This window comes from Pangasianodon hypophthalmus, chromosome 13, assembly GCF_027358585.1.
Source record: "Pangasianodon hypophthalmus isolate fPanHyp1 chromosome 13, fPanHyp1.pri, whole genome shotgun sequence".
NCBI lineage: Eukaryota > Metazoa > Chordata > Actinopteri > Siluriformes > Pangasiidae > Pangasianodon > Pangasianodon hypophthalmus.
In genome coordinates this window covers 2,531,938-2,557,953 of record NC_069722.1, presented here as the reverse complement: position 1 = coordinate 2,557,953, position 26,016 = coordinate 2,531,938, and the positions used below count along the sequence as shown (strand labels likewise).

Genomic DNA, 26,016 nt, shown 5'->3' with positions numbered 1-26,016 from the left:
CCATGGTGGCCACGACATAGTCTGAAGTGCCCAAACTTAGGAGGGCCTAGACCACTGGTAAAGTGGCGACCACGGCGAGGCCAGAGGAGGGAGGGATGGCGACAGCGAGTCATCAGCTGGGCAGGGAGGAGGAGCGACGTCATCGGCGGAGCAAGGGGGCAGAGCGACGTCATCGGCGGAGCAGGGGGGCAGAGCGACGTCATCGGCGGAGCAGGGGGGCAGAGAAATGTCCTCAGTAGGGCGGAAGGGAGGGCAACAGAGATCCCTGCTCTGGGCTTGTGCCCTCTCCAAGGTGTTATTCCAGTTGCCGAGCAGTTCCTCAAGCTGAAGTTTGGTCCTGCTTCAGGACAAAGGCAATCACTTGCCATAGCGCTGCCTGTTCTGCTGCATCCATATTTGGTTGGAGCATTAATTCATGAGGGAAGTCCAGAGAGTTGGATGCAAATGCGGAATCTCTTTAATGAACAAAAAAAAGCAACTGAGAAACAAGCAAGGACTGGGAAAGAACCAAAAAACTAGAACAACAAGGGCTAGACTAATGATAGGCATGGCAAAGCAAGGAAAACTTGAACTTGAAAACAAAAGCTATTCACTGTGCAAACAGTAACCAAAATCTAACCACAAACATAAGCATAATGCTCCAACAGCCAAAGAGGGAAAACACGGAACATAAATAGGGTTTCTAATGGGGAAATACAAAACAGGTGTGCAAAATCAAGAGAGGAAATGGACCAGACAACTGAAGAAGAGATTCAAAAAGCACACAGGCATCACAAAGATTTTTTTAGTGCTAATGTAAGAACTTTAGGAAGAGTTAGGTCTTTGGGTTCCTGGAGGACTAGTGGTTAGGCCACATCGCTTTCACCGCTGCGGCCTGCGTTCGATTCCTGGCCAGGAAACCAACCCCAGCCACTGTGTGCTCTCAGTGCGGGTCCCAACCCCGGATAAAAATTGGGGAGGGTTGTGTCAGGAAGGGCATCTGGTGAAGAAACTGTGCCAAATCAAAATATGCAGGCTAATGATCTGCTGTGGCGACCCCTAACGGGAGCAGCATTCCTCATCACAAGGGGGTCCACTGGTGTTAGCTTGAGTGAGCAAACGATACAACTGCTAGCTCTTTATCTGTGTACTCCATATGTCTTGCAATCATATGCACTCCATATGTCTTGTAATCATAAAAGTCTTTGACCAAATAAAAACTTCTGCACTTAGTGCTTACACAAGGTGCCTCTGCATGTAGCTCATTGTCAGGCAAAACCATTAAGGATGCAACGCACGCATTAAACATTGGCATCTGGCCCAGGCCAACTTTTTCATCAATCCTAGTATGTAAAATGCATGCCACCAACCCAGGGCGTGATACTGTTTTCATGCTAGAACCTGCCTTAATTCTCTTAATGTAAACCAGTACTGTGGCATAGAGTGTTGTCCCTCCATGTCCAAACCAACATGGATCACTGCCATCTTTATATTGGCTATTATGGCTTATATAGAGAATTTTTCTTAGCTTGCAGGCTGATAGACTAATTCAGATTTTCTTGCAAACATTGCCGGAGTCATTGAACTGCAATTCGGATAACAATTCTCTGTTGAACTTAAAAGCTTTCCAGATGCAGCCCTTGATATAGCATCCTTGTCCTACGATAGTCATAAGTTTGTTCTGTGTGTGGCTTCTGTTTTAGTACCATAGCTTCCAGACGACCTACTGTATATCTGATGCTAGTTCATCCATGTGCCTTTGTTACACCCTGAAAAGGGGAGATGTAAATAAGGGTACTCGGACATGATGCTTCCTCTCAGGCAGCTTCAGCAAGAACGATTTATTTTCAGGATTAGTTACAAAGCTACAGAATTTCTTTAAATGTAAAATATTACACCACCAATATGCATTTTCTTTACATTATAAACTCAATTTTCTAATCTAATTTCTTCTTCTTCCCGGTTTCTTTCACAGGTAAGTAAACAAGTAGGTATAATAACATTTCTCTTTTTTCTTTAACAGGAAGAATCAAGTATGAGGTAGGTATTCATGAAAATAGTCTATAAATCAAATAAAATCTATCCTGTAAAACATTTGCAGCAATGTGTCTCTTCTATGTGTTATTTTTCTGTGTTCCTTATCACATTTACACACAGTGAGTACACATTATCTTTAAAACACACATAAACATAATAAAAGTTACCCACGCACAAACACTAGCAAACTTAATGCTCTAAGTGTGTGTCTTACTGAGCCAAACATAGTCAAACTGCACACAATATGTGTTGTCGCTGTGTTAACCACGTGTCATTCTGGACTAGCCACTGCAAAAACAGAGTTTAGCTAGATGCTCATCAGTATCAATTAACAGTCAAAAGAACTAAATAATGCTTTTAAAACACTCAACTTCAGTCAGTATGCTAACGGAATATTAACAAAACGTTTTAGCAGTCATATACCAAGATTCAAAAGAATAAATTGCACGTTTTATACCTGAAAAGGGGAGATGTAAATAAGGGTACTCGGACACGACGCTTCCTCTCAGGCAGCTTCAGCGAGAATGAAGCATCACGGCGAGAGCTCCCCCGTCCGGACTTTGCAGGCGTGACTAATCAATCACAGATTTCACTTCTTAAAAGATCAACAAGTCGATCATGGACTAACTCCTTACAGGTAGGTATCTTTACACCTTTTTAAACTTTTTTTTTCTTATTAACTTTTTTTAAACATTTTAATCTCTCATGCAGGACTTTTACATTTTAATCCTTTTTAACCATTTTAACCTCTTTTTAAACAAGACTTCATTTTTATAGGACATTTTTACATTTATAGCCATGAACTATTATTAATGAATTTTCATTTGTCTCTGTCTGTTTTTAATGACATTTTAAATGACTGATATAAATTCTTAATAACTTACATATTTACAGCATTGACAAACAACTTCCTGATAACAATCAATCTATCACACCTTCATAGAGAGTCTGAGCTCTCTGTTGGCCTTTTATTCTGACCTTCTTCCATTATCATCCCTGTCCATTTGTGGCTGGCAGCATTACTGCGCTGTGGCAATTCAGGCACCTCTGACTCCAGATTCAGTTATAGATCTGCTAGGTAAACGCGCCATGTCAGAATTGGCATCACTACTCATTCTGCTTATGAAACATCTGTTGCAACAACTGCCTTTACGAGGTGTCTAATACAAAATTAATGTCTGCCACGTCTCACATTGTCCAAACAAGTGTACATCCTGTCTTATCATATTTATTTCCCTTATCTTTTTTGGAATGAATAGTGGGATCAGAATTTCACAATTCACAGCTAAGAGCACTATTCTGAATGCAGTTTTCAGAAATAGAGCTCTAAAGAAAAATCCCCACAGTCTACTGTGAATAGAAGGATTGCAGTTCCACTTTTTAATCCACAAGTGCTGAAGAAAATACCATAATGTATTTTGAATAGAGGGATAGTAGTTACATGATTCAAATTCAAAGTGGAAGAGGCATTACTGGTAAGAGGGGGTGGCTCACCCCACTGTCATCTGATCAAAAAATGATCAAAAAAATTTCAAGTACTTAAAAACCACCTTTTACACTCTCTGTTCAGCAGAGAACATTAATCAGATAAGTCCAGAATACCCATGATCTGCTGTGTATACTTCAAGTTTGAAGAACTAAACAGGTCAGTGAAACTTGTTAGAGACTGAACCCCACATAGCCCCATGGGCCTTATTCTTCTTCTCCAGATTCCAGTTCACAATCTCATATTATCTTGGCTCTGAAAACTTGAAAGCAGATGCTCTGTCTTCAATGTGCCCAGCAGGCCCCAGAGAAATGTCTACAGAACACATTCTGCTAGAATCACGTTTTTTCAGTGCCATTTCCTGGGACATTGATCAGAAAATGAACAGAACAATTGTGCATCATTCTGTGCCCACAGTGTGTCCTCAAGACAAATGATATGTCCCACCTAAGCTCTGTGAGAAACTAATCACCTGGCCTCACACCTCCCTGGCTTCAGGACATCCTGGAGTTAACAAGACCTATCAGCTGCTACATACCAAGTATTGTATTGTATTATAGCGCTATTATATGCTCAAAGATATTCACAACTTCATCTTCTCATGTGGCATCTGCACCAAAGCTAGTCTTGAGAATGTTGCCTGCTGGAAATTTGCACCCATTACTCTCTCCACAATGAACTTGTGTAGACTTTTTATATCCACTATATTAGGGGTGCTCATTAGGGGCTCCATCAATGTGCCATTAGGGCCCCAAGCAATGACCTACCTTACCTGTCCTGTAGCTCCACCTCAACCCCAACACAGAATGTGTAACCACATAAATCAGTAACAGGATCCTTTATAGCAATATCTCTGCTCTTGGCAGGATCAAGTTGTAACTTCTGTATAATGCGTGACGATTCGAGATTTTTATCTCTAAAACTGTCATGAGCAATTTTTGATGCCTGAACATGGTTTCCTTAAAAACCCATAAAACTGAGGCATATTTAAATTGGTGTTTGCGTATTTACTTAATGTGAATCCTCACTACCCGATTCTTACAAAAGGTTAGCAGTATGTATTAGAGTGTGTATTATTTATGCAGAGATACAGATTGGTGACAAAAGAAGAAATGGATTTGTTACACTGTGGGGGCATCTATCTATCTATCTATCTATCTATCTTTGCTGGCATGGTTTGGCTTCATTGGTCCCATTAGAGATGATCACCTTTATCCTATGATGAAACAGTTCAATCTTGACGGATGTGGTCTCTTCCTGGTCTCCACTCCACCCCCATCCAGGGCTTGCTGAATGGTCTGATGAGGTTGAAAGTTATCATAGGCTATGACCTCTAAAATACATCTAAACTCAATTAAATACCTATGACAAAATTTGGACTGATGTGTTAGACACAATTCTCCAACACCACCATCCAAACACCACTTTTGGAATGGCAGGGTTCATGCCTCCAGTACAGTGCCAGAGAAGCTGTTTCAGGCAGCTCTTCATGGCCCAACACTTTACTAACCACCTTTTGTTTTCTTTGTCACCTCTCTGTAAGATGGCTAGATACTAGATGAACAGAACTAACAAGAGGAAGTGGGTATTTTTGACACTTTAGACACTCTGTGGGCTCTAACAAGTTTCACTGACCCGTTTAGTTCTTCAAACTTGAAGTATACACAGCAGATCATGGGTATTCTGGACTTATCTGATTAATGTTCTCTGCTGAACAGAGAGTGTAAAAGGTCTTTTCTGTGTCCACAATATAATTCAGCTCATTAACATGCCTTTCTTGGCATTAAACTGGGTGGGAAAATCATGGAATGAAGGATGCAGATCAGTTCTCTGGTTATAATTTATCATTTTATACTCACAAGTTTTGCTTAAGCTAACTTTAATGAATATAGACTAGACAAGTGCATGTGATAGAGTAGAAGTGATATTTAATATACATTTTAACCAGTCACAGAAACAGGAACTGGCCAAAAAAATAGACTCCACCTATTCAGATGCATAGAAAAAGACCCTCAACCACATGAGCTCATGAGTTTCACCGTGAAAAGACAGTAGCAGTGTACACTGTAATTAACACCAAGCTGAACGACGCATCAAGGACCAGGATACTGAGACTTTATCTTAGTTTAATGCTCAGTAAATTCAACAGTTTTATCAATACATTCGGCTTGTTTTTAATATTAAGAACAACTTTAAAAAAATACATATCACAATTAATATTTGCCAGTTGATATATTTTTTTTCAATTTATGCAAATGAGTTTTGTTTACATTTATGGCATTTGGCAGATGCCCTTATCCAGAGTGACTTATATTTATCTCTTTTTTTTTTTTTTTTTTTTTTTGTACAACTGATCAGTTGAGGGTTAAGGGTCTTGGTCAAGGGCCAAGCAGTGGCAGCTTGGTGGTGCTGGGGCTTGAACTCATAACCTTCCAATCAGTAGTAGTCCAATGTCTTAACCACTGAGCTACCACTGCCCATTAGTTGTTTAACTAAATATGCATACATTAATATACCAAATAAAACCAAAAGTCCTAGTCTTTGTATTATGTTAGAATTTAAATATTTATTTTACTGTGAAGACAGAGAAAGACATTTACTGTGCATGTTTGCTTAATCTTACAAAAATCGTGTTTACATAAACGTTTACATAAATCCAATAATACAATAATTGACCTAATACTTAAACCTAGAAACTGAGAATTCTCAATTCTGAAAATGAGATCTTGAAGATATATATATAAAAAATGATTTAGCAAAAAAAAAAAGTTTTAAAAATATGATGGAATTTCATGTGTTTCCACTCTAGCTGGTGTGGGATATATAAGTCTATTATTATTGTGACTGAGCATTCGTGCAGGGTTCGCCTAAACACTTATGGATAAGAAAACAATAAACGAGAACATCCGAACTATTCTTAACTTTTTATTCTCCAACACACACCAGAGAGAACTCAAAAACCCCCGACACTCTAGCGCGCCAAAAGTGTGCATGCCCATTGCCTATCTACGGCAAGCCCCGAGGGGAAAAATACATTACACACATACACACACAACGAGCACCAGTACATCCACAATTAGTGCAATATAACAGAATCGAATAAAGTCTGTTACATACGTCCCCCCCCTCACAAAATAAACGGCCCCGTTTATGTGCCAGAATAACAAGGTCAACATTCAGAAACAATAAACAACTGTGTACAATAAGACACAAAACAAAGTACAGAGCACATTTTTAACATGGCAACAAGCCTGTTAATAGAACACAGCATACCCCCCATATATATCACTAGCTTTGTTTGTTTGAACTCATTTCTCTTTCCACCTAACACTTTTTTTTTCAAAGTTTACACAGTAAATCTTTCCCCACTTCTCAAACCTTTGTTCTTTCTTTTTGTACAGAAACAACAGGCTCAACAATAGAACAATATCTTACTAGCACTCTCCCATACACAGAGGCAAACAGTTACTTCAATACAGAACAAAATCCCTTAAATGGCCAGGAGGTCTACGAACTCTCCCAGTCTTACTATCACTTGGCTCAGACTCCTTAACTGAACATTGCGAGTCAGACAAAGTACTCAGATTGTTCCGGGGAGAAATCAGAATTTCCAGTGGAAATGAGTCAGGCTGCGAATCTGGAGCATTGGACAGTGTATGGATTTGTGAAAGGGGAGAAACAGGTAATGTGTATGGCCGCACCCTATTATAATGCACTACCTGTTCCCTCTCACCAGCGTCAAAAGGATTTACAATCCGATAAGTCAGTCCCAGTTCACTACATGAGTCCATGACTCGCACAATTTTATAAGGTCCCTTCCAATGGGGAGCCAGCTTCATGCGGCTCTCCACCGGGTTGTGTAGCCACACCATGGCACCTACATCATAAGGCCAGTGACGCAAGCCAACATCATGGTACAGCTTTTGACGGTCGTGAGCTGCCTCACTGTGCATCCGTACACCACTAAAGGCAGAGTTCAGTTTTGTCAGCAATGAGGAAACAAACTCAGCATGTGACACTGACATCTGAGAGTCAAGAGCACGAGTGGGTAACAGTACATCAGCGGGAACCCGTGCTTCCCGACCGTGGGTCAAGAAGAAAGGTGTGAAACGAGTGCTGGAGTGAGTCGTTGTATTGTAAGCAAATGCCACATGCTTCACATAATCATCCCATTCCCCCCCATAAGTCAAAAGTGTCTTAGCCAGCTGATCAATCAGAGTCCGATTAAAGCGCTCAACCATGCCATCTGATTTAGGATGGAATGGCGTGGTGCGAGTCTTTTTAATGTCCAGAAGATGGCAGAGAGTCTGAACCACCTCCGCCTCAAACTGACGACCCTGGTCCGAATGCAAAGTCTCTGGAACGCCATGAAGTAGAACATAATCCTCAAACAGACAATGTGCTACTGTCTGTGCCGACTGATTAGGCAAGGGATACAAATTTACAAATTTAGTGAAGTAGTCCTCGACAACCAGCACATACCGGTGTCCTTTTGAAGTCACAGGCAGCTCTAAGATGTCCATAGCCACTCGTTCAAATGGCCTCACTGACTGGGATCCACCCACTGGCGCATAGTGTGCTGGAACAGGACTGCGCCGTGTCTGACATGCCTTGCACTGCTCACACCATGCTTTGATGTCCGTGTACATGGAAGGCCAGTAACAAAATTGTCTCGCCCGTTCCCACACACGCTCTGAAGAGAAATGGGCCGAAGCTGGGGCACCATGCAATTGCAAAAGAATGTCCGATTTTAGAGCAGAGGGAACAACTATTTGGACTACAGGTTTACTCGTCAGGGGGCAGCAAAGTGAGCGGCATAACAGTCCGTCAATGATAGAAAGATGGTTGAATTCAGTCCAAAGCTTCCGCAAGCACTGAGAAGCTCCTTGTAACTTCCTCCTGGACGGTCGTAGGGATTGTACCACCCAACTGAAAGCAGTCTTAACGTCCAGGTCAACATTCTGCATAGCTCTAATGTCTGATAAACTATGGGACAAAGCATTAATGGGAGACACGCTGTCTGAATTGTTAAGTGAGTCCTGCGCAGTCGCATCTCCTGCAGAATCAGTGACTTCAGAGGAACATGGAATGTCAGTGTTTGTTTGATCAGAACTCACCACATTCACCTGCAGTACTCCTTTAACACTGTCCTCCGCCACCTTCATGTCAGGTGTCTCAGGGCGGCGAGAAAGCGCGTCCACATTTTTGTGATGATGTCCATCTTTGTGTACAACGGCCCAATTCAATGGATCAAGCTCCAGAATCCATCTCGCTCTTCTTCCTGTTGGGTCATCATCAATGGACATTCGCCTAAGGGCTAAGAGTGGTCGATGGTCTGTAATAATGGTAAATGAGGCAAGTCCAAGGTAGTGCTTGAATTCCCTTACTGCCCACACGATAGCCCACAACTCACGATCAAATGTGGACCAACACTTTTGTGTGGAATTCAATGCCCGGCTGGCATATGCCACCACATGTTCACACCCATCTCTGTCCTGCGCGAGAACTGCACCGACAGCCAGGTTGGAGGCGTCAGTGTAGATTTTAAAGGGCACACTGAAATCAGGCAATGTCACGACAGGCACAGACGACAACACGTTTTTCAGGTGGTTAAATGATTGATTGCACACAGCGGTCCACACAAAGGGCACATTTTTACCAATGAGTTGGTTCAATGGAGCAGCAATTTTTGAAAAGTCCTTGATGAAACATCTATAATAAGAACACAGTCCCACAAAGGCTCTCACCTCAGAAGGAGAATGGGGAACTGGCCAGTTCAAAACTTTCTCTGTGTTCTTTGGGTCAGGCTGAAGACCCTTTCGAGAAACTACATGGCCCAGGAAGACTACATGATCTCTGGCAACGTGGCATTTGCGTGGGTTCAGTCTCAACCCTGCGGATTGGATTCTCAAAAACACCTCTTTGAGGCTTGACAGGTGCTCCTCAAAGGTTTTATTGTAAATCAAAATATCATCGAGGTATACTATGCAGATGTGCCACGGGAGCCCTCTGAGGACCAGCTCCATCAAACGTTGAAATGTGGCAGGGGCGTTGGAAAGGCCCATCGGCATAGATCACCACTGATAGAGGCCCTGTCCTGTCGTAAAAGCCGTCTTTTCATAGGCACTTTTGGCAGTGGACACGGGTCAGCATGGGCACTCTGACAGGTCTGTGGCTACACAGCCCCATACACAGCAAGCTGCGATGCACTGTGTGTTCTGACACCTTTCTATCATAGCCAGCTTTAACTTTTCAGCAATTTGTGCTACAATAGCTCTTCTGTTGTATCATACCAGATGGACTAGCCTTCGCTCCCCACACGCATCAGTGAGCCTTGGGCGCCCATGACCCTGTCACCGGTTCACCGGTTCTCCTTCCTTGGACCACTTTTGGTAGGCACTAACCACTGCATACCAGGAACACCCCACAAGGCCTGCCGTTTTAAAGATGCTCTCACCCGGTCATCTAGCCATCACAATTTGGACGTTGTCAAAGTCTCTCTAATCCTTACGCTTGCCCATTTTTCCTGTTTCCAACACCTCAACTTCAAGAACCGACTGGTCACTTGCTGCCTAATATATCTCAACCCTTGACAGGTGATATTGTAACGAGATAATCAATATTATTCACTTCGCCTGTCAGCGGTCATAATGTTATGACTGATCGGTATACAGTAATAAGGAATTGCTGACTTCAATAAAATGCAGTCAGGACTGAAGAGAAACTTATAAACTGTTGTTTCAGACAGTAATCTTTAACGTTTGTTAGAATTAGTTTAATTTATTTTCTTGTCTTTGAGAGGAAAAACTTTTCACCAGCAGGTCCAGGTACCACAAAAGGAGACAATGGTTTATCTTTCTTATTAGGTTCAGACATTGCCGTAGGTCATACTTGTCAGTCTCAAGGCCTGCAGACCAAATACAGTACATTGTCTTGTTTCTTTCAGCCCACATGAACTTGTGAAAAATAATGCTGAAATCGCCTGTTTTAGTGAATTTTTTTTCACACTATCTAGAATTCACACCAGGCCTGTAGTGTAGCCACCGCCTGTGTTCTGTACACACTACTGTTCAGGGGGCAATGGTGTTATGAAGTGAAGTTACGGTTACCACCTCAAAGTTAATTACAGTAGTTTACAGTAAGAACACATCCCCAAGTGCCTTTCCTCTTATACTACAGCAATTAGCCCACGATTAGCCACAATGACATTCTTTTTTAAATTTATTAAAGTATAACACATCATATTTTTCTCCATTTTTTTCTTCATTTTTTTCTGTCATATAAGTCCCTGTGAATAAGCTGTTACTCTAGAAACAATAACATATTAAAACTAATGCATTAATATAAACCTGAGATTTGCAGCTGCACTAATATCAGAGCTGCATCTGACCAATCAGAATCCAGAATTCAGGAATACTGTGGTATAAATAAAATTATACAATGTTCCTGTATTTTTAAGCTCAAAATATCACTAATGTGCCTCTGTTACTCCCTTGATTTATTCCTTCTTATTCATTATACTAATATATCTGTACTAATTATGTGCACAAATACTTACATAAACACAGTAAAAGAGTAAATTTCCAACAGATTCATTACAAACACATTATAGATTACAGCATTGTGTAGCAGAAGCACAAAGCTTTTCCCCGAGCAAACTTGATCATACACAAGTGCTTTATTTCTGTTGCAGGAAGTGCAGAGGATGAAGTAACACTGTTGTTTCAGTTGCGACTGAACTGCAGACACAATATAATATATTCAAGTATAGCTGAAGTTTAGTTTATTCTTATGAAGATTATTAGACAAAAGACAGCTTTGAGTTTTTGCATCACTGGTTTGATGAAATTCCTTCTGTTTATTTTCTCTCCATAGTCTGTGTTCTTAGAGCTTCTCTGCTGGCTGGTAAGTGTATTATTCATTTGAATAAATTTGATTTACTCTCTAGATCAGGGGCGTCAAACTCACTTTTTGTGAACCTCTCAGGTGTCATAAACTACAGCTATTAAAGGTCCATTAGGAAAGATCAGTCGAAATTAGTAAATATTATTTAACAGTAAAGTAGGGGAGTTCAACAACATTTGAATGAATTTTTTTAACTCCTTCAGTTCGCCTCAATTCCCTCCCATGTACACAAAACTTCGCCCCAGAATCTTAAAGCGTTTGATTAGAATTAAGATTAGCAAGGACTGTCATGACAACACTTTCAAGGATGCATTCAACTGCTTGAAAGCCAAGTTATAACCCTATAAATGAGATTCAGCTCATACTGATTTATGCGAATGGCCAAGCCTGCCACTGCTGTCCTGTTTTAATTTGTTAGATAAATGAGCTTTTAAGCTTGTGTTAGCATAATTAGATTACATACATTTCATTGCATCCAAAGCATTGCCTTACCTGGCTCTCTAAGTAATAAAACGTATCTACTTGATTCGGTATGGAAAGTGAGCCATTCAAACAATTCAAAGCTTTATAGAGATTGTGTTTACAGACCTGTCCAGGAGCAGTGTTGCTAATTCTGCATCCAACTTCAGCCCTTTCAGCAGTAATAAAATAATAGACATGTTTATTTTTTTTTAATTTCCAAACAGACTGAGATGAGAGTGTGGGGGAACTGAGAAGAATCTAATAAATGACTGACAGAAAGCCCATTAAAGCACAACCGAGCATTCTGAACCATAACACAGTTTTCCAAATCGTTTTTTTCCCACCACATAATACACTTGTGCTGAGGCCATGGCTTAAATAATAATATTTTTTAATCATGTTCTACACATTTTCTAGGTTATTTGTACAAGTAAGAAAACTTAAAAATGATTACTGCACTTTTATTATTATTATTATTATTATTATTATTATTATTATTATTATCTATTCTGTTAATTAACACCAACAAACTAAGTTCTAAAAGAAAAGTAGTACAAAAAGAAAAGGATTGCTTACAGAAACTATTTAACTTTTCAGCTGTATGCAATATGATTAACATTTATTATACAGATTAATGATTTTCAGATGTATATTAGGGGTTGCGTAGACTAGCCATTTAGACTAATACGTTCACTCATCACTGCTGTGGGGATGTCATCTAGAAGGGGTATGGAAGAAACAGCGAGGCAGATGATGAATTATGATGATAAAAAAGCCATCTAAATGTAATATCTCAGATTAGATGAAGACAACTCTACAATCAGCTGCACACTGTGCAACACTATGCTTGGAAAAGTTTGGAAAAAAAATGGAATGTGATACCACTTTGTATGAAGTCTATTGCACTCATCAGTTTGTGTAACTATGGAAAAGATGACTAGTCATCTACTTTAAAGTGATATAACAACCAGAAAAAAATAATAGAAACATTAAAAAAATTACAGTAACCTGGTTACATAATTTTACACACTCCTTAATTAATACTTTGTTAAAGCACCTATTGCTTGTAATACAGCACTCTCATGCCACCTTCGAAACCTATTCAAAAGGTCTGTTTTGCGTAGCAGTGTTCTGGATTTTCTAGATTAGTAAATACTTTAGAATTTAAGGTCTGTAGATTTCGATATGAGATGAAGCCCATGACAATAATCACGACGGCAGCAGGAAGTTGTAAGAGAAACAGTTCTTGACAGTGTATTTAACATCACTGAGCATGAAATCACTAAACATTTTATAGTTTGACTTGAAAAGACAGGGGTGTTTTGGCTCTGACGAGCCATGTAGTGAATGTCACTGTGCATAAATATTGCACGCAGCTAGTGTGTAAAAAGTGTGTAAAAAATGTCAGTCATGTTGCTGCTGCTTCTGTACACTCACACAAATATTCATTTGGTTTTTAATCACTTATACAAACATATATTACTGACATAATACATGGTTCAAATATTACAGTAGTCCTATATTATAAAATTGGAATTAAAAAAAAAATGTATGGAGGTCTTGTGGTCACAGAAAATTCATAATGTCCATTTGAGTTTGTGAACCCCTCATATAACAGAAGAAAGAGATTGAAGAAGTCACAGAAGCTTGTACGCAGACAATACACTGGTCCTTGGCCTCTCTCTTATCTTAGCACTACATCAACTTTTCTTTTTTAAAACATATTTGTAGGTTTCTACCCTGGGTGATACATTTCAGGATTTAGTCAATCATTGAGTCAATCATTGAATCACGCTAAAGCGGAACATGCAGCACGTTTGTAAGTCTTTTTAGACACAGGTCTGACTTGCATCAACGCAGCAGATAGGTTTCTCTTCTTTTAATTTTTCTCTTGCTGACCTGTTTTTTGATTTGTTTCTGACATTTTTTCTTTTTAAAAATGTAAAAAAAATATATATATATATATATATATTTTTTTTTCATTTTATTTGTTTCCTTTTCTTTTCTTTGTTTCTGCCATGTACTGTTCCCTGGTTTTTGTTCAGTTTTTTATTATTTCTTTTGCAATTTTTTTCCCTCTTTTTTCTTTTATTTTTTATTCAATGATTTTAATTAATTTTTTTTTCTTATTTTTTCTTTCTCTTCCTTTAGTATCCTTCTTTATTCTTCCCATCACTGCCAAGTGTTTGCCAATATTGTAATGAGATTCATTATCATTAAATTATATTAACAGTCATTTTGCTGTTTGTCTTAGATGGCGCTAACATACGACTTGCTGGTGGCAATCACTCCTGCTCTGGTAGAGTGGAAGTGTATTATAATAACCAGTGGGGAACGGTGTGTGATGACAGTTGGTACATGAACAATGCGCAGGTGGTGTGTAGACAGCTTGGATGTGGTAATGCTGTCAGCACACCTCAATGTGCTCACTTTGGTCAGGGAAGTGGCTCAATATGGCTGGATAATGTTCAGTGTTCTGGAAGTGACAGTGCTCTCATAATGGATTTGGAAAACACAACTGTGGCCATGTTGAAGATGCTGGTGTTACTTGCTCAGGTACAGAAAACTCTTATATTATGACCTTATATTGCACTGATTAACTTTTTTTGGTCAGTAAAAAAAATACACAGGTGTAGCACAATTATTTATCTGGCTGTTATTTTGGCAGCTAGGTGAATAATATATTGTTCACTGGATTATTAAAACTACTTGAGGAGTTTGTGTTTGTAGAGCAGCAGCCACAACAAGTTAGCTTGGGTGTTTACTGATAATATTCGTGCAATACAGACAATCAGAAGAGCCAGCACTCATCAATGTCTTAGAAAAAGTGACAGTAGATTTGTAACTCTCCTATTTTACTGGAGCTTACAGTTGTCTGTGTGCCGGAGCTCTTGCTCGGGCACAGAACATGAGTATAACCTTCGTCCATGCGTTTAGTTGCGAACAACCTACATTACCTTTAGTTTTGAGCAACATGCTACAGAATAATATAACTGGGTGTAGAGCTGACTTAACCAATGAGTGTGTGAGTACCATAAATAAATTAACACATTACCATCCACAGGGGAGGGAGCAAAGAATCAGCTCCAACCCATGCTACAATATACTAAAGCTAAAATAGCACCCCCACTCTTTCTTATGTTTGCCAGCCTCTGTAGATAATATGTAAGAAATAAAACACTAACATGACAAAGAACAACACATAAAACGTTTTCTTTATTTATTGTTACATAAATAAAGTTGAGCATCCATCAAGTTGTTTCATGTCATCATCTGTATCAGAGGTATACAATCTGTGGGGCATGAAAGAATGTTTAGTAACACCTTCATTTTTTAAACTAATAAATCAGTCCATAATGAAATCAGGCTGGTGAATGGTCCGAGTAACTGTTGTGGTCGAGTGGAGATCAAGCACAATGGCCTTTGGGAACAGTGTTTGATGATGACTGGGACTTCAAGGATGCAGAGGTGGTGTGTAGAGTAGTGATGGGAAGTTCGGATCATTTTACCGACTCGGACCTTTGAGTCTCGTTCAGCAAAATGAACGAATCTTTTTTCGAGTCATTTCGTTAATTTTAGCAAAATATAATTAAAATGTTACGTGTTACTTTCCTAACACATCTACTACTTATGCAAACGTTGATCACACTACAAACAAGACAAAACTATAATGCTATAAGAAACAGAAAACATTAATTCATTGTTTACCTGGATCTTTAGTCTATGATTAGCTCACCTCACTTCTTATCTGACAAGTCTTCGGGTTTGAGTCATTCATTCATCACATGACAGCCCCATAAGCTTAACCAATGCAGTCTAAGCCGGAAAGAGAATTGATTAGTTCATCTCTCGAGTCTTTCGAGACGTTCGTTCTTTTGTCACGTGACATGACAGCATTGGATAGAGAAGCTTATGGGGCTGTCACGTGATGAACGAACGATTCGGACTCGAAGACGCAAAACAGGTGAACTAATTCCAGTACAGAACCTATAGGATGTTGCGCGTGCGCGACTGAATGAATCACTCCCTGAGACGACTCGTTCTTCCCGAGTCACATTAAAGATTCGTTCAAAAAATCATTCAAGAATGACCCATCACTAGTGTAGAGAACTGTGGACATGGTGAAGATGCTAGAGTCGTCTGTTCAAGTAAGTTATCACTCCTACTTGTTGCAATGCCCTGTTTAAAGTGAATATTTTTTCTAAATTACTCAATATATTTCTTTATTATAAGAACTGCAGACTCCCACATTGACTCAGATCTCTCCAAACTCGTCGTCTCACCTGGAGAAGTCCTTCAGTTCAGATGTAACACACCCAGCCCTACATGCATCTCTGTAGACTTCAGTTTGTATAAAAACGGGACTTCAATAAACTGCAGAGTCTACAACAACGTTTAATCTGACTGTAGATGCCTCACATCAGGGCCAGTACACCTGTGACTACTCATACAGGGAAAGTAACTCCACATCATCCAGGAGCTTACCATCATTGTGGGTAAGTGCAGAGAGGATGTTATACTAAACAGTTCCAGTCATCATTTGCTTTTTGAAGATACAAAAAGGACGAAAATGTCAGATGGATAAGAAGAAGGATACACAGTGTGAGTTGAAAAAGGCATAAACGTTAAACTACATTAAAAAACATCCCTTTGAAGACTGAACAAATATAATTTTGTTTATGTCACAGCACTGTTGCATTCTTAAATCTGATTACTTTTCTTTAACAGCAGTTCTGACAGTGCAGCTACAAATAACAGGTTTATATTTACAAACTTGTAATATGTTATTGTTTCTATAGTAACAACCTAACCAGAGACTTGTACAGGGATCACTCCACATAAATTTTTTTTTTAATGTGTGTATTTGTGATATGGTGAAAGTTTCTGCAAGGACATGTTTCTTTAGTATTTGTGGAAGGAGTCTCCAGTGTCAGCACTTTTAAAAAGTCAGAGGTAAAGCTATAACTTTTCAACAAAGAAACGTATTCAGGGCAGATGAGTTTGCAGAGGAGCACTTTTTGGTTTCTCAGTTACATGACAAGCTGCAACTGTTTTTTGTTTTAGTAACTTCAAGAGAGAGAAAAAACAGAGCCTGGTGAGCTGTAACTGTTTATAGCTGCTATAACATAAGTAAGAAAAGGAACTAACTTGTGTTGCAAACCTTGCACAACAAGTAACTATAAATGGATTAAAAAGTATATTTCATTCGTCAATTAATAATAAACTAATCATTGTCTAATTGCTGAAGCACATGAGGACTAAAAACATTTAATCAACTTGATTTAATCAACAATGATTGCTGATTATTTTCCTGTGACAGCATCACCTGGATGATCTTATTAATTACTTATTCTTTGTGACGGCGGGCCAGCAGCCCGCACACGAGAATCATTCATCGCTCCTCGCACAACCACCGGCGGGGTGCTGAAAGGATAGCGCCGGATCAGCATCGCCATTGTTTTGGATAGCTGGAGTGCGTGTGGCTGCGAGGCGGAAAAAATTAAGGAGGCACGTCTGGCAGCCAATCAAGGTCGCAGCGGCAATCTACCCTCACAGAGAAGACGGAGGGATATAAAAGGAGCAAGCGGGCGCCCTCAAAGAGAGGTAGGAGAAGCGTACATGTTTTCTCACAGTGCTCTCTCTATTTTTTCCAGATGGAGATGTCAACGAGGAAGATGAGGCTCTCCCCTTCACGCAGCTGATTGCGCACTGTGAGAGCGCCCGCCGCGCAACCTCCATCCTGCTTCTGCTGCTCGCCACAATCACCTCAGGAATGAATACACTGCTTGACCTGCACTGCTCACCCATCCCTCTCACCTTCCACCTCCCCACTTCACCTCTACTCTACTGGAGCTATGACCCAAAGGCCACCCCGCGCAGCCAGATGGACCGGCTCCTTCGCATCGCCAAGCGGTGGCTCCAGCCAGAGCGCCTAACGGCCATGGAGGTCGTTGAGCGGGTGGCTATGGACCGGTTCCTTTGAGCTCTGCCACCTAAGGAGAGAAAAGCTGTGCACAGGAGGGAGGCCCACAGTCCCAGTGAAATGCTGGAGGCCCTGGAGCGAGCGGTGGCTATGCTAAAGATTGGCAGGGGTGATCTCCGGGATTTCCCACGACCTTTGCCAGCCCGGCAGCCGAATCTGCACCACCAAGGGGAGGGGAGACCCAACCATGGCCGCTCCGCCTATGGAACGCCAGGCCCTGCCCCTCCGCGACGCGTGGAGAAACCCTGGCTAACCGGATGTGCCCTCCACAAAACAACTCCTCCTTTACTCACCATACCGGTTAAAGTTAACGGCAAGCCTGTCTCGGCCCTCTTGGACTCAGGAAGCACGGTCACCCTGGCCCGATTATCCCTCCTTACGTCCCCTCAACCCAGAGGTGCTCTGACTGTCTCCTGTGTCCACGGAGACGTCCGGGAGGTCCCAGCAGCTCAAAACAGAGCGTCGAGGTCAGCCCCAGAAACTCTTGGTGGTGCCCAGCAGCCGCACCCAGGCCCTCATGCACCTTGCCCATGCTCACCCTCTGGGGGGGCACTTGGGGTCCTGGAACACCTTAGAAAAACGCTACCCCAAAGCAGTTCCACTTCGGAAGTCCACCTCTCAGAACATTGCCCGTGAGCTCCTACTCCTCTTCAGCCTGGTGGGCATAGCCAAGGACATCATCACCGACCAACGTACTTTTATGTCTAAACTAATGGTGGATTTGTGTTGGTTCTTGCAGGTGAAACACCTGAGGACATCCGTGTACCACCTTCAGACTGATGGCCTGATGGAGAGATTTAACCAGACATTGAAGTTTCAAGTTCAAGTTTCAAGTTTATTTGTCATATGTACAAGTGTCAGTGACAATGTACATTGAAATGCTGTTTGTGAGGCTTAGGCAGTCTACAGCAGTACAATAACAATAACAAGTAACAATAACAATAACAATAACAAAAAACAAAAATACAAATAAGGTGCAGGTGCAGTACTGCACTACAGTGTGCACTGCAGTAGTACAATAACAATAACAAATAAAAAGTAACAATAACAAAAAAACAAAAATACAAATAAGGTGCAGGTGCAAGGTTGAGGTGCAGGTTTTGCTTTTGAGGTAGTGTAATGTCGTTGTGCAAAGTATGCAAGGTTTTAGAGACAATTTTTTACAGTTTATTAAGGGTTCTGATAGCCTGCAGGTAGAAGCTGTTTTTCAACCTGCTGGTTCTGGACTGAATGTTCCGGTATCGCCTGCCTGATGGCAGTTTGATAAACAGACTGTGTGCTGGGTGACTAGGGTCAGTTATGATTTTTCGGGCCTTCCTCAGACATTGCAGATGAAAGATGTCCTGAAGGGATGGAAGTTTGTTGCCAATGATGACTTCAGCTGTCCTCACAACTCTCTGAAGGGCCTTGCGATCGAGGAGTGAGCAGCTGCCGTACCATACAGTAAGGCACCCCGTCAGGATGCTCTCAATGGTACATCTGTAAAAGTTTGTAAGGATGCTGGGAGGGAGACCAAAGCTTTTGAGCTTCTGTAGGAAATAGAGCCGCCGGCGTGCAGATTTAACTACTGATGTGGTGTGCAGAGACCAGGACAGGTTGTCGGAGAGGTGCACACCAAGGAACTTGATGTTCTTAACTCTTTTCACTGCAGAATCGTTGATGTATTAGGGGGCGTGGCTGACCTCCTGTGTCCTCCTGTAGTCCACAATCATCTCTTTGGTTTTGCTGACGTTGAGGCAGAGGTTGTTGTCATGGCACCACTGTGATAGTGCTCTCACCTCATCTCTGTAGGCCGTCTCATCTCCATTTGTGATGAGACCCAGGATTGATGTGTCATCAGCAAATTTAAAGATGATGTTGGAACTGTGTTTGGCAGCACAGTCATGTGTGAACAGAGAGTATAGGAGGAGGCTGAGAACCCCCTCCTATACCCCCTCCTCCTGAAGAGGATGGTTCTGAGGGCGGTAGATGAGGAAGGGATGAATTGGGACCTACTCCTCCCCTACGTCCTCTTCACCATTTGGGAAACCCCACAAGCCACGATGGGTTTTGCCACCTTTGAACTGCTCTTTGGACAGTGGCCTCGAGGACTGCTGGACGTGGCCTGGGAAGCATGGGAAGAGCAGCCCTCCCCCCATTGCTCCCTCATCGAGTGTGTCCAGAACATGCAGTCACACATCGACAGGGTGATGCCTATAATTGAAGAACATATGGAAGCAAGAACAGTGGAGGGCCTACAACTGCCCTGCTCAGCCCCGAGAGTTTCAGCCTGGTGATAAGGTCCTTCTGCTGCTCCCAGATGCCACCTGCAAGTTTCTGGCCCGGTGGCAGGGCCCGTTCACAGTCCTTGAGAAGGTGGGTCCCATAAATTATCACCTGCAACAGCCAGGTAAGCACGCGGACATGCAGATTTATCATATCAATCTACTTAAGAAATGGGTTGAGCCTGCTCCTGCTGTGTCTGCGTTTCCTAGCCTCCCCACAATGCACTGAGGGGAGGAACTCATGCCGGCCCAAAGCCAAGAATTGGCTGAGTTGGTGGACCAGTTTGCGGATGTCTTCTCCTCCAACCCTGGCCTTACCCATCTGGTCCACCATGACAGTAAAACGCCGCCGGGAGTCATGGTCCGTCAACGGCCCTGCCGCGTTTCAGATGCTCGTCGTAAGGCAATCAAGGAAGAGGTCAGCCGGATGCTCCGGGATGGGGTTATTGAAGAATCCACCAGCCCCTGGTCCAGCCCTATCGTGGTGGTGCCCAAACTCGATGGGAGTATCCGGCTGTGCAACGACTTCCGGAAGCTGAACCAGGTATCGGTGTTCAACAGCTATCCCCTCCCTAGGGTCGACGACCTGGTGGAGCTATTGGGGAGGGCCCACTTCATCTCCACTCTAGATCTGACTAAAGGATACTGGCAGGTAGCCCTAAGGCCAGAGGCCAAACCCAAAAACGGCTTTCTCCACCTCCGGCGGCCACTGGCAGTATTGGGTCCTCCCCTTTGGGCTGCACGGGGCCCCAGCTACTTTCCAGAGACTGACGGACATCGTCCTATGGCCCCACCATCACTACACAGCAGCCTATATTGATGATGTGGTAATACACTCCTCCACCTGGCCTCCTCATGCCTCAGGAGAATAAGGTGGAGGCCATGCGTGAGTACCTAAAGCCCACCACCAAAAAACAGGTACGTGCCTTTTTGGGGTTGGCCGCTTATTATAGACGTTTTGTGCCTAACTTTTCCTCTATTGCCTCCCTCCTCTCTGATCTCACTATGAAAAGCCAGCCGGACCGGGTGCAATGGAGTTGGGAGGCCGAGCAGGCATTCGAGGAATTAAAACGGGCCCTAACAAGCTCCTCAGTACTGCGAAACCCCGACTTCAGCCTCCCCTTCATAGTCCAGACAGACGCCTCCAAGACAGGGCTGGGGGCCGTTCTTTTGCAAGTCTTCGAAGGGGAGGAGCACCCGGTCCTCTTCGTAAGCCGCAAGCTAACCCCCGCAGAAAGGAACTACACCCCGGTAGAAAGGGAGGCCCTAGCCATCAAATGGGCCATAGAGGAGCTCAAATATTACCTCGCTGGACAACCTTTCACCCTGATAACCGACGATGCTCTGCTCCAGTGGATGGCGAAGGCTAAAGACACCAATGCCAGGGTAACGTGGTGGTTCCTCTCCCTTCAAGACTACCACTTCATGGTACAACATCGAGCGGGGGCTCAGCATGGTAATGCAGATGGGCTCTCCCGGCACTACTCACTCTGGGCCCATCGCAAGCCGGCTGTTGGCTCGGGGCTGAGGAGGGGTCACTGTGACGGCAAGCCGGCAGCCCGCGCACGAGAATCATTCATCGCTCCTCGCACAACCACCGGTGAAACCATTTTCCACCAGAAGGAGGCTGTGACGTGGACAATGAATATAAGGATGTAGAAATTTATGCCAACTGTGTAGAGTAGTGTGGAGAGCTAAACAATTATCTAATATCCACAGTCCACAAACAATAACATGGTTAAATTGGATAATTTTCCATTATTAAGATATCATCATTATTTATAGATGGTTTAATTTACATGGACGTCAGTTAGTTCTTTATTAATAGTCTTTTTTTTTGTTCTATGTTATTCGTCTTTTCAGATGTAACTATATTAAAACCTTTATTTTCATTTTCTTACTGATTTCTTACTACTACTTGGCATTACAATAGTTTAAAAAAAGTGATTATTTTAATATTAAATATTGAAATGCATCAAGATTAATATGATCAGTCAGTGTTTTCCATAAACTGATGACACATGCAGAAATTAGAGAACAACTTTAGGGTCACCTGAAATTTAGTGTTTATTGTTATATCAATCCTAATCTCCTGAAACAGTCATGCAGAGTCTGTTGATATTTTTAAAGTAGATTTAAGATTTTAGATCTCTTTAAAATGAAATTTAATTTTTAACTTATTAAAGTAATTTTACATAGTCTAGAAATTATTTTTATTTGCAGGGTTTTGTTTATGATTTTGCTTTTTTTATATGTTGTGAATGAAGTCTATTTAATCCATTTACTTTATGAACTCTCTTATCTTTCTGCAAAATTTAATCAGTCTTATGAATAGCTCTATGGTATTAGACGCTAGCACTTAGCATTTTGCTCAAACTTTCTCATACCATTCTCTTTACAGCCTTGCCACAAATTGCACTCTGCCATATTATTTTCTATTCATATTTGCTGTATAACTTACTTTATAATTTGTTTTGCATTTATGTACATACATACTATATACAGTATATATAAAAAAGTCTAAAACACTCTTGTTAAAAATGCATGTGTTTGTGATGCAAACTGAATGAAACCAAGATAAATCATGTCAGATTTTTTTACTGTAATTGTGATATAGCCACCAACAAAATGTTAAATGAAAAACAAATACAAATGTTTTAGGGGAAAAAAATAATTAGAAGAAACATACAATGACCTGGTTGCACAGGTGTGCAAACCCTATTATAAACCCTATTATAATTATGCTCAGAATTAACCAATCACATTCAAACTCATGTTCAAAAGTATTTACCATACACCTGTCATCAATAAAGTGATTCTGATTAACCCCAAATAAAGATCAGTTGTTTGTGTACAATTTTCTTGACATATTCTTAGTTTCATCTCTCTGCTGAAGTCATGGTCCTCAGAGAGCTTACGAAGCTTGTACAGTACTTCATTATCGAAAGGTATCGATCAGAAGAGGGCTACACAAGAATTTCCAAAACATTAGATGTACCTTGGGACACCGTGAAAGCCATCTTCAACGAGTGGAGAAAATGGAGCACCACAGTAGCATCACTAAGAACAGGACGTCCCTCCAAAATTTACAAAAGGACAAGACAGAAACTTACCAGGGAGGCTGCCAAGAGACCTGAAGCTGTAGAAATATCTGGCAAGTAGTCACTCCCTGCATGTGAGAACAATCTCTCATATTCTTCACATGTCTGGGCTATGGGGAAGGGTGGCTAGACAGAAGCCCTTTCTCAAAAGAACATTCACGTTTGCCTAAATCACCCTAAACCATGAAGCAAAATGTGTTCTGGTCTGAAGAGCCCAAGTTAGAATTTTTTGGGCATAATTCTAAAAGATACTGTATGTTTGGTGCAAAAAAAGACCGCTTATTACCCAAAGAACACCATATCCACGGTGAAGCATGGTGGTGGCAACATCATGCTATCTGGCTACTCCTCTTCAGCTAGGACTGGGGCTCTAGTCGAGATAGAAGAAATCATGGATGCCTCCAAATACCAACCTATTTTGGCACAAAAACTGCAGGCCTCTGTTAGTAAGCTGAAGATAAAGAAATTTTTCACCTTCCAACACGATAACAACCCAAAGCACAAATCCAAGTCAACAAAGGAACAGCTTCAAAAGAAGATGATCAACTGGAATGGCCCAATCAGCGCCCAGATCTAAATCCTATCAAAAACCTGTGGAATGACTTTGATAGAACAACAATGTGTTAATCAAGATGTGCTAATGTGGCAGGAGAGGTGATTACTCTCCTTGTTAAATTTTAGCCAGTCGGAAGACGCATTGGAGAGTATAAAAACTGCAAGGGTATGTGGTTTCGTATGCGTCATCATTGGTGGACTGTGACATCATCGACACGCGATTGTTGTGTTGGAAATCGCTGGTGTTTTCTTTTTTTTTTAATTAAGGCAATTAGATGCTTACTGCATGCTCCTTTTAGTTTATTTTTTGCATGTTCAGGCAATAGATTGCTTTCTATCTCACGTTAGAAGAAGCCTGCTGTCTGTCTTTTAGTGTCCGTCCCGGAAGTGCACAACGGTATGTATGTACACTTTCTTAAAATGTTATAACACTTATAACACAAATAACCCTTTATTAATTTGTTTTATTAAAGGGGGCGCAAAAGCCGAGTGTTACGCATGCCTGGGTGCTTCTACACCAGTGTTTTTGAGCGTTCTTTAAGAGTGTTTCGCATGGGAGTGCATTACCTTCCGGCTGACATGCTGCTTTAGTGCATGTTTTGCTACCTAATTGACCCTCGGATAGAGTGTGATCTCCAAGTTTAACGTGCTTGATGGATAAACGTGAATTGGCACATTGGTTTTGAAAAGTGAACTCGTTCTGTCTGTGTAAAACCTTAATAACCAGTAGCTGAGTCTTAATGTTCTTTTTAATGTGCCCTAATTTCCAGTACTAGTGTTGACTGTTCTACATTATTGTTTTCTTTCTTTTTTGTTATTTTTATTGTCAAGATTGCTTAATTATTTTTCTTTTTAGTTATATCCTGTTTAAGTTTTTGTTTTCTTTTTTTTTTAGAATTGTTTTTGATTTTCTGATTTATTTTATTTTAACTCATGTCTCTTGTGTTGGCAGGAACCGAGGCTCTTTCTTGGTGCAGTGCTTCCTTCACGGGTGTCGTGCTCCTTGGGAGGTGGTTGTGTGAGTGCACTGGGTGTGTGTATTAATTGCAGAAAGTGAATTGTTCCATTCGAGAATAAGAGCCTGTCCGTGTCTAACTGTCATTGTTAAGAGATGCAATCTCAGATGTTTGGGTGCATAGTGTGAATGAGTGAATGAACATAGTGTTGCTTTTTAACATTGTAATTCTTCAGTTGAAATAAAGGATTTTTATTTTATTTTATGGGAACCCACTGTTTCTGACCCTGTGTGACAAGCGAACCTGTGCGAGCCTTGTTGGGCTCAGTTTATTTTCTTGGGCAGTGCCCAAGTGGCGTAGTTGGAAATTTAAGGTTTTTCATCTTTTAATTATATTGATTCTAATTAGAAGTTAGTTTGGTAAGAGAACTACCTCATCTACATTTGTGTTCTTCCTTCCCCCCCACTGGCGCCACACTAAGTTGGTAGACCCTTAAGACTGAGTGCTGTTTTACAAGCAAACAGTGCTTTAACAAAGTATTAGTTAAGGGGTGTGCACACTTATACAAACAAGTTATTGTAAGTTTTTCTTGTTCTTTTTTCCCTAAAACATTTCTACTTATTTCTCACTTAAATTTTGTTGGTTACTATACCACATTAAAGGAGGAAAAAGATGTAAACTGAGTTATCTTGGTTTAATTTTTTTTTTTTACATCACAAAAACCTGCAAGGTTAACAGAGAATGTGTAACCCCATAAATCAGCAACAGGATCCTTTATAGCAATATCTCTGCTCTTGGCAGGTTCAAGTTGTAACTTGATGATGTGATGATTAGAGATTTTTATCTTTAAAACTGTCATGAGCAATTTTTGATACCTGAACATGGTTTCCTTAAAAACCCATAAAACTGAGGCATATTTAAGTTGGTGTTTGCATATTTACTTAATGTGAATCTTCACAGGGTTAGCAGTATGTATTAGAGTGTGTATTACTTATGCAGAGATACAGATTGGTGACAAAAGAAGAAATGGATCTGTTACACTGTGGGGGAACCAACTATCTATCTATCTGTCTATCATTCTATCTATCTATCTATCTATCTATCTATCTATCTTTGCTGCCATGGTTTGGCTTCATTGGTCCGATTAGAGATGATCACCTTTATCCTATGATGAAACAGTTCTATCTTGACGGATGTGGTCTCTTCCTGGTCTCCACTCCACCCCCATCCAGGGCTTGCTGAATGGTCTGATGAGGCTGAAAGTTATCATGGGCTATGACCTCTAAAA

At 41.2% G+C, this 26,016-nt stretch overlaps 1 protein-coding gene across 1 annotated transcript in view; it reads left to right on the top strand.

Annotated features, from left to right (window-relative positions):
* Window positions 1–26,016, top strand: part of LOC113528224 (uncharacterized) — a 131,406-nt gene that overhangs the window by 1,351 nt on the left and 104,039 nt on the right. Inside the window, 17 exon segments of the mRNA XM_053239390.1 lie at window positions 85–399; window positions 5,551–5,638; window positions 11,378–11,407; window positions 14,124–14,351; window positions 14,354–14,425; window positions 15,220–15,294; window positions 15,297–15,362; window positions 17,524–17,842; window positions 17,888–18,203; window positions 18,280–18,544; window positions 18,592–18,614; window positions 19,175–19,272; window positions 19,504–19,594; window positions 19,799–20,038; window positions 20,106–20,241; window positions 20,347–20,831; window positions 20,981–21,716. Of these exon segments, the coding sequence (XP_053095365.1) occupies window positions 85–399; window positions 5,551–5,638; window positions 11,378–11,407; window positions 14,124–14,351; window positions 14,354–14,425; window positions 15,220–15,294; window positions 15,297–15,362; window positions 17,524–17,842; window positions 17,888–18,203; window positions 18,280–18,544; window positions 18,592–18,614; window positions 19,175–19,272; window positions 19,504–19,594; window positions 19,799–20,038; window positions 20,106–20,241; window positions 20,347–20,831; window positions 20,981–21,716 (3,583 nt within the window).